At 41.3% G+C, this 9792-nt stretch overlaps 1 protein-coding gene across 1 annotated transcript in view; it reads right to left on the bottom strand.

Moving 5' to 3' along the window:
• Nucleotides 1–345: 345 nt before the first annotated feature.
• Nucleotides 346–9792, bottom strand: part of DISP1 (dispatched RND transporter family member 1) — a 449492-nt gene continuing 440045 nt past the window's right edge. Inside the window, exon 6 of the mRNA XM_044057950.1 lies at nt 346–5251. Coding sequence (XP_043913885.1) covers nt 1628–5251 — 3624 coding nt within the window. The 3' untranslated portion in view covers nt 346–1627. The remainder of the gene's footprint in view (nt 5252–9792) is intronic.

Below are 9792 nucleotides of genomic sequence, written 5' to 3'. Positions count from 1 at the left end.
TGCAAGGGCAGCTAGCCTAGTACTTACCTATGAACCAATATAATCTACATTCGGCACTATCAAAATAATGCCAACAAAACAAAGTACTGCTACTAGCAACTACTGCAATGATTCTTTCAATTAAAATCACAGTTTACACTATACACATTCACTTGACATCTAACCCGGACACTTAATCACTCCAAGAAGTGCAAATGCTAATGCTTCTAAGTTGCTTATTAAAAAAGGTGAGTCAGCATGCCTTGTGATGACCTTTCCTAACTGGTTTGGAGTATGGTTAAGAGGTGAAAACATTAAAATAGGATTATGGTGAGCACATGCTCAGAGTCCACATAATACAGATTCTTCTTTCATTTGTCTTTATATTGTCAAATCCATAAACCTATCCACTGTCACTACAATACCAGATTAAAAAGATGCACAGCAATACATAAATATTAGAAACAATTTTCTAGGTGATTTTCATATGAAGGGACTGAGTAAAGCTATAAAAAATACATTTAATTTAAATAAACTTTTTGGAGAATACAGTCAATGGAAAGAGACTGAAGCAGCTTAAGAAATAAAAATAAGTATCGTCAGGGTTAGGTAAAAAAATGGAAAATCATTATCCAGGGAATATAACTCCTAAACAAGAGAATAAGATGTGAATTAAAAGCCTATTCATTTAATGAACAGATTTAGAGCTATGAACAGAAGCAGTGAAGACTGTTTGTTCAGGCACAGCAAGACTTAGCTGGTAAGTAGGTTTACTGTACCCAGTTAGCAGCAGTAGCAGGATGCCAGCCAAATGCACAGTGCAATGAAATGGAAGTGTTTTCACTGAACTCATTTTGGGGTTAAATGTACACTGCGATTCAATCATCCTGTCAGGTTATATTACAATGGCACATTTAGGGTACTGTACAAGGCACGTATACATTCATAGCTCATACTGTGAAACAAACAAAGCCCCCCCCCCCCAAATAAAGAAGAATACAAGTGTCATCAAGAAAAGTACATACTTTTTAAGTTTTAAAACTCCCAAATAAATACCCGGCATGCCCAATGGATAGATGAGAATTCATTCATCTTGCTTGGAATCATGATGGCTAGGAACTACATGAACTGTGAAACTTGGATATTATGATACACAGCAACCAAAGGAACAAACAACTACATTGTGAAAACTGAATTTACACAGCATTTGATCAATAAACTCTATTGTGCACAAGTTCACAGTTTTTGATTGTCCCACTAATGCAAAGAATGTTTAGTGCAATGAGTAGTTAATTTATATCAACATCACCATTTAGATACATGTCTCCATGAAACCGCATTTATATTAATGTAACTTAAGTCAAACCAGGTGTTTTTCATTTCAGTAAACAACCTTTCAGGTTATTCACCATAAAAAATGTTAGTCATAACTTAAAGGTGTATTGTCTCTTTATAATGCATTTAAAAAAATAATCTATTTGTGAATACAATTACATAGTGTTTTCATCAAAACTAAATGATTCTGGCACATTCATCAGTCCACACATTTATATGCATATGATAAGAAAATGCATCGTCCACTGTTGTAGGTAAAGGAGAGAAAGTTCTGATATGCTGACTGAATATGAACTGAAACCACTTTGTTTTATTAACACAAACTCTCAGTGGGAAGTTCAGTGTGTGTTGACACAGCAGGCATGCTGGTTTCAGTGTTTGATGTGGAAAAGTTAACAGAATTGCACTTAACTGCTATAGTTCTGTTTACAGGCTCCAAATTTTCAGGGCAAGACTTGTGCAAAATACATCTGGAAGTACAGGTGCACATGGTGCCTTGATCATTTTGGACATGATTTCTCCTATCAAGAAATGCATCAATCTGTGTCAAGTCTGGATCACTTTTTGGCTCTATTTTCTGAGTTAGTTTCTGTTCACAATGATCATGGTTTTCACTTACACCAACTTCTGTGTATCCTGATTCACTGTTAACATTGCATTTATTTAATGTTCTCTGGCCTGGGCATACAGTGACTGGTACCATACTTATGGCTGAGCAAGGTTTTAGCAGTAGTCCAATATTTCCACAGGTAACTGCTGATGTACCTGCTTTGCAAAAAGTTCTTGTGTTTTCTTCTCTATCAACATGCCCACTGGATTGTGTTCTTGACAGTTTGTCCTGTGGCCGAATCTGATGGACTGAATAAAAGCACATTTTCTTAGTGAGTGAATTTTGCATCAAAGTTTTTTTTGTTTGCTCCTGCAGACAAGGATGGTGGTGAACGTACTGAAGAGAATGCATGCAGCTCTCGGTGACAGGATATACAGCATCTAATGCAGATGTGGAGCTTTTTACTTTAACATTTCCTGCTGAGGAGCAAGTGTAACACAAGGACTCTTGAAGCTGATGGCAAAACTGTGGATTCCACTGCACAGCTATTTGTTTGTAACAATCTGGACACCTGCAGTTCTTGTTCAAAGAAAATTGACTTAATGCCTGCTGATCGGGGCATGGCTGGTTCATTGCTGAGTCAGCTTCACTCTTGAGGTTTGTATCACTGTCTGTGGAGTTGTTTGGTAAAAGTGTGCATGTATGCAAAGACTTGCCATTTAATAACCTAGAGTGGAAAGGGGTTTCTTCATATGTCTTTTCTGTCACACTACATGTATTAGTAGCCAGTGGTTCTAGCTCATAATTGTCATGCTCCATTTCTGCATCATGATCTCTAGGACCTAAATGATATTTGCTGCCCCGTCGTACCTTGCTTTGCTCTTTTTCAACTTGGCTTGAAGAATAAGTAGGAGACAAAGCCTTGCACTGCAGTTTCCTGGGTAAAGGAATCTGTCCACAGTTTTCCTGAGGTCCCAGACAACGGCACATGCACTGAAAGAAAAATGTTGCGAAAGCCCAGCTGATGCACATGATAAGCATCATGAATGTGCCCAGCTGAGTGTATGCCAGTACAGTAGAAGGCATCATCATTGCTCCAGCTACAAATGTTGTTAAAGCAGCCATAGCAATAGCTGAACCCATGCGACTGAGAGAAAAGACCACTTTTCCTTCTCGATCAGGTTCTGGTGCTAAACGATAAGCAACTCCATAATGGACAGCAAAGTCCACTGATAAGCCAACAGCTACAGAAATAGTGACAGATTCTAGTACATTAAGTTCCCATCCAAGAAGCACCAAAGAACCAACTGTAACAAATATTGTTCCAGCAATGGATAAGATAGCATAAAGGCTTATTATAATGTTCCAAGTCGTAAACAGCATGACACTAAATGCAACAGCTACAGAAAGTCCCATAGAAATCAGTGTTCCACCTGAAAGACTATCCTGCAGGTCATAGAATTCTAAACTACTCACAAACCATCCGCTGCTGAGACCTACAGGGGCATTTTTTAGTTCTTCTGATATCCAGGCATTTACCTTACTATAGAACTGACGCATTTTTTCATAAGCCAGTGTGAAAAGGTAAGTACTCTGAAACTCAAGTACCACAGCCCTAATGGTGTCATTTATGTCAAATCTAGGCCCTGGTGTTTTGCCATCTAGATGATACCCAGAACGCCTTTCAAGTTCCATTATAGCTCTCTTAATACAAAGTTCAAAGACTTCTTGTTTATAAGGAAAGGTTGATTGGCTGCAGCACGGATAGGGAGATGGAGAAGCATCATCACAGTCTTGATTTTCCATCCACTGTTTAAAAGTTTCTATGAAGCAACTAGTAAAGTCTTGCTCATCTGTCTGGAAATAAAATGACTGATTTCTTAATTTTTGGCAGAAATTCAAAAGCCAACGTTGTGAATCTGGACTAGCAATATTGAAGTTGCTGTCTAATGTTAGCTTTCCTTTATTTTTAGGGTTTAAAGGATCCCCATTGTCTTCTGGAATAACACCCCAAATAATAGTGATGGGCATATGGAGTTCTTCTCCGTGGTGGACACGTTCAAACATGAAGAGTTTTTTGTACTCTGCATCATACCGCTCAAAGGGGTGAGAAGCCCTGAACACTTGAAATTCTGAAAGTTCGAGTGAAGGCAATTTCATCTTTGGATTGACACACACAACATACGCCCCACCTACAGTTAAGGCAAGGAACCAGAACAACCACCCATATCGAAACTTGATAACAATACATGGAAGCACTTTTTCAAAAAATATTCTAGACATTTCTGAAACTGAAAGTATGAACTTGTGAACTTTTTGGCACAACAGAGTTAAACAGTTTTTGTTATGACATGCCCGCTGTTGTGGCTTCTTGAAACAGCTGAATATATTAAGCAAGTAGCGCTCATGTAGCACGACCACTGCAGGTAACCAAGTAACCATCAAAATATAGTTCACCAATATGGCAGTGCCAGCATAAATACCAAAACATCGTATTGCTGTAATATTGCTGACATAATTAGCATAGAAAGCAGCTGCAGTGGTAAAACTGGTGACAAACATGGAAAGAGCAGCATGCTGCAACGTGATACTCACAGTTTCAGAAAGTTCAGCATTAGGTTTGTCAAATTTTGTGTAGTTCCAGACATCACAAAGGACAAATGCATCATCTGCTCCTATTCCAATGAGAATAATCAGTGCAGTAAGGTTCATAAAAGGAAAAAATTCAAAATTAAATACAATCCGATAAAGAAAGTAGGAAGCATTCAATGAACTAATTATGGCAAACATGGTCATCAGGGTGATAAACATTGACCTAGTATAAATGCACATGACTAAAAGAACAATCACGATAGCAATGGCAGGATACACTGTATCCATTAAAAGGTAGTCTTGGAATAGATTGTGTTTTATTCCAAATTCAATTCCTGTTATGGTTGTGATGCCATCAGAACAATTCCACTTCTCAAAATGGTCTAAGTAAATGTTCATCATGCTCTCTCCTTTTTCTGTGGGAGAAAACAACATGCTGTACTTTAAAAGGTAGTTCCCTGTCTTTGGACTAAAAAAGTCTTTGTCCACTAAATAGTGAAGGATTTGATACACAGCATTATATTTTGTACATTTCCGTGGAACATTTGTACATTTCAACTGATCCTTTCTTCTGGCTGTTGAGTCCCAGCAATCTGCTGTCAAAGTTCCATTAAGATAGTATCTGGCACATGATCTAAGCAAATTTAGAGTATGGGAGACATCAGGCTTGGTGATTTTCTGACAAGATGATCTGTTGTTCAGAATTGCAATGTAATTTCCCAGTGTCCAGCTAGGACAACAGTAAGCTGCAGTGGTCCTCTGGCAGAGGTCTCCAAACTGAGGATGAGATCGAATCTGAAAGAAGAAAAACACATATACAGTATTCAAGAGGTGAAAAATGAAAATATTACAATTAAATCCAACTTGCTTCCAAAGGCACATGTGAAACTTCGGGTATGTTCACAAAAATCAGGTGTGCTGTTTTACTTCAATAAAAAGGACATAACGGAATAAAAATGTGACCAAAAACTGAATTTCAGTGCAATACTCACCTTTACTCTTTTATGATATTCTGGTAAGTGTAGTAGAAATAATATATCTATTAACTAACGTGACTCCAAAAACAGACAGGAAAAATTACAGCTACTTAAACACAGTAACATCTTTTTGAACGAGGTATCACTTTCATACCATGTGAATGAGCTAATTTGCCAAAGTTGCTTATGGACTTCAAAGAATACATAAGAAATTTCAATATATTATTCGACACTTCCAATGACTCTCTGAATCATTTGAGGATTTCCAGTATTTTCAACCCTCTGCCTTTTCGAAAAGATGTGCGAAACTGACTTTCAAGACATCCTCAGTAAAACAAGAAGGCATAACTACATGGACAATATGCTTCCTAGTGAAAAGGTTTTGCTTAAAGAACTGAACAATCATGCTCTGAGATTGATGAAACCAGATAAAGGTGGCGGATTAGTCATTATAGACAAGGCAGATTATAACATTAGGATGCATAATCTGTTGACAGGTGATTTTTATACCAAGGTTTCCTTAAATGAACTGAATACTGCATACAAAAAAGTCAGGGATACCCTCAAGAATTTACTTACTGACCAGCAGATCAATACGCAGGAATATAATTTCATGAATGCAGTCCCCAATTATACCTGTGATTTTTGGGGTTCCAAAAAATTCACAAGTGCATCCAAAAAAAACCCCATGTGACCCAATGTTGAAAGCAGAGGATCGAGTACACACCCTTGTACAAAATACCCGGATGAAAAATTTAAGTATTTAATCACACAAGATCACACTTGTAAAGACTCATGGAATTTCCTTACTAAAAATAACTCTATGCAGTATAATGGCAACTTCATTTTTGTAACAATGGATGTGAAGGATCTTTATAATGTTACACCCCATGATGTCGGTTTAAAATGGTTTATGGAATACTTGCATGATACAGGCATCCCACAAGACAATATTAACAACTTTGAAACATTATTTGAGATCATGTTAAACAACAAGTATTTCATATTTTCAGCCATGAATATTTTTTACAATCCACAGGAGCTGCTATGGGAGCTGAGTGTGGTGGACTTGGAGCAAACACTGTCATGCTGAAATGGGAAAATAGAAGTTATGTACTCACCATAACATTCCATCTGAGTAGATACTTCGTTTGTCTGTAACCTGTGGGATTCGGATCCGACCGGCAGCTTTCCAAGCTTCAAGATCCGAGCTCCTATCTCCTCCCCCTACCCATAATCCCTTGCTACCAACCACATTACCTCAGATCGGTTATTTTGCCCTATAAGCTAAAGATGGAGAGAATTCTCCACAGGACAATATTTTACCGAGGTTTGGGGGATGGCAGGGGGGGTCGGTTGCAGACAAATGAAGTATCTACTCAGATGGAATGTTATGGTGAGTACATAACTTCTATATCTGAAGTAGTTACTTCATTTGATCTGCAACCTGTGGGACAGAGTCCCCAGCTTACCTAAAGGCCCTGGGTGGTCCCTACGGAAGGATATTCCGAAGCACCGCGGAGCCAAAGGAAGCCCTACTTCTGGAGATCATGTCCAGTTTGTAATGAGAAATTAACGTATGGGAAGTGGACCAGGTAGCCGCTGAACAAATATTGTCAACTGGAACTCTAGACCAAAACGCTGTTGAGGTAGCCACAGACCTGGTAGAGTGTGCCCGGATGGCAACAGGAGCTGGTCTCCCAATTGAAATGTATGCCTGTCTGATGCATTGAGAAATCCAATTTGCTACTGTTACCTTAGAAATTGGTTTGCCCATGGCTGATTTAGCATAAGAAACAAACAACTGGTCTGACTTGCGGAAATCTCTAGTCCTGTGCAAGTAAAAACGCAGTTGCCTGTGTACATCCAATTTGTGCAATGTGTATTCACCTTTGTTTTGGAAGCTAGGAAAGAAAACAGGGAGGTTAATAGATTGATTAATGTTAGATTCTGTGGCTACCTTAGGAAGAAAAGAAAGATTAGTCCTGAGGGCAACCCTATCTTTGTGAAAAATAAGGTATGGATACTTAATGCACAAGGCTTGTAGCTCTGATACCCGCTTGGCGGAGGTAATTGCTACCAAGAAGGCTGTCTTCCAAGATAAGAACTTTAATGGCGCAGAGGCCGCAGGTTCGAAAGGTGGTCCCGTTAATGCTTGTAATACCAGGGTAAGATCCCATGGAGGTATAGCCGGTTTAATGGGAGGCTTTAAGAGGAACATGCCTTTTAAAAAGGCTTTGCATATTTTAACTGAAGCCAAAGAACTTATGCCATCTCCCACATGATAATGGGGGATGGCAGCAAGTTGAACTTTAATGGTGGACGCGCTAGCTCCCTGCTCAAAAAGGAGGGATAGAAAGTCCAGAATGTTGGGAATAGGAACCGTAAAGGGATCTAATCCCTTATCCTTTGCCCAGATGGAAAAACGTTTCCATTTACTGTTGTAGAGTTTTCTGGTGGATGGCTTATGAGCTGCCACGAGAATAGCCTTGACTGGGGAAGAGATACTGGGAGCCCTTGCCATTAATGGAACTGGATCAGCCAGGCTGTGAGCCGGAGGCTGACCAGGTTTGGAGTGTGGCATCTCGTCGGATGCGAGATTAGGTCTGGTTTGGGATCCAGAATCCAAGGGGGAGCCACACTGTGAGACTGCAGAAAGGGGAACCAGACTTGTCGAGGCCAGAATGGGGCAATGAGAATCACTTTGCTTCCCAACCGACAGGCTTTCTGGATGAATTTCATCATCAGAGGAAGAGGAGGATATGCATAAAGAAGACCGGGCGGCCAAGCATGAACCAGGGCGTCCCTGGGAGATTCCCCTTTGGGGGGAACCATTGCGAAGTACTCGCTGCATTTTGCGTTTAGGGGAGAAGCAAAAAAGGTCGCAGCGAGGTTGACCCCATTTATGGAATATCTGTTTCGCGACCGAGGGATTCAGAGACCACTCGTAAGGGCTGAGAAACACCCGACTTAGGCTGTCTGCTAATATGTTGGTCCGTCCCGGAATGTGCATTGCTATCAGAAAGCGGTTGGTGGAAATCGCCCATTCCCACACTCGCATGGCTTCTCGACACAGGGGGTAAGACCTGGTCCCTCCCTGTTTGTTGATGTACCATACCACGGACATGTTGTCCGTGTGGATTGCAATAGTCCCCAGAGGTAGAAGGTGATGGAGAGCTTGCAACGCCAATAGCACTGCCCTCATCTCTAGGACATTGATATGCAATGCAGTCTCTAGAGGAGACCACGTTCCTTGGACTGACTTTCCCTGCATAATGCCCGCCCCACCCGAGGCAGGAAGCGTCCGTGGTCAACGTGGCTTCGACTGGGGGAATCACAAAGGGTCTCCCTTCTTTGAGATCTTCTGCCTGCAGCCACCAAAGTAGGGAGTCCTTGCATTGCCCTGCTCAGGGGAATCGGCATGTCCAAAGGATGGTTCAACAGAGACCATTGGACCTGGAGAGTCCACTGTAATACATGCATCCGCAGACGGGCATGGAGAGAAAGGCCGATTGCCGCCGATATAGATCCTAACGCCCTCAGGACTAATTCTGCTGGGGGGGGTTGGGATCTGAAGAATATCCAAGACTTGGCGGTACAAACTGTTTATTCTGGTTGGTGTGAGGACCACTCTGGAGATGCGAGTATCCAACCTGGCCCCTATGAAATCTAGGGCTTGAGATGGGCACATGCAGGACTTCTTCAAATTGACTGAAATGCCCAATTGAGCAAACAGAGATAGGGCATAGTCTCTCGCTGTAACCAGAAGATGCTTGTTGGGGGCGGTGAGGAGCCAATCATCCAGGTAAGGGAACACCTGAATGCCCTGGAGTCTCAGGTGGGCTGCTACCACTGCCATGACTTTGGTAAACACTCTGGGGGCTGAGGTTAGGCCAAATGGAAGAACCCAGAACTGATAATGACTGGCTCCTAGCCGGAAGCGGAGAAATCTCCTGGACCGTCTGTCCATTAGTATATGGTAGTACGCGTCCTTGAGATCCAACGAGCACATCCAGTCGTTCTCCTGTAGCAGGGGGAGAATAGATTGGAGAGTGACCATCCGGAACTTTTCCTTGGGTATGAACAGGTTCAGGGACGAAAGGTCTAGAATGGATCTGAGGTCCCCTGTTTTCTTTGGCACCAAGAAGAACCTGGAGTAATAACCCGATCTGGACTGATCTGGGGGGACGGGCTGGATGGCTCTTTTTCTTAGCAACTCCGAAATTTCTTGAGTTGCGGACTCCCTTTGATGGGGTGGAACATCGGGGAGATGTTTGGGCTTGGGGGGGGTTGCAAGAACGGAATTGTGTAACCTCTGGATATTATCTGGAGAACCCATCGATCGTTTGTAATTGACTC

The sequence above is a fragment of the Protopterus annectens genome, chromosome 1.part2 (assembly GCF_019279795.1).
Source record: "Protopterus annectens isolate FY-2018-M chromosome 1.part2, PAN1.0, whole genome shotgun sequence".
Lineage (NCBI taxonomy): Eukaryota > Metazoa > Chordata > Ceratodontiformes > Protopteridae > Protopterus > Protopterus annectens.
Note: the sequence above shows the minus strand (reverse complement) of the source record. Positions and strands in the feature narration are given on the sequence as shown.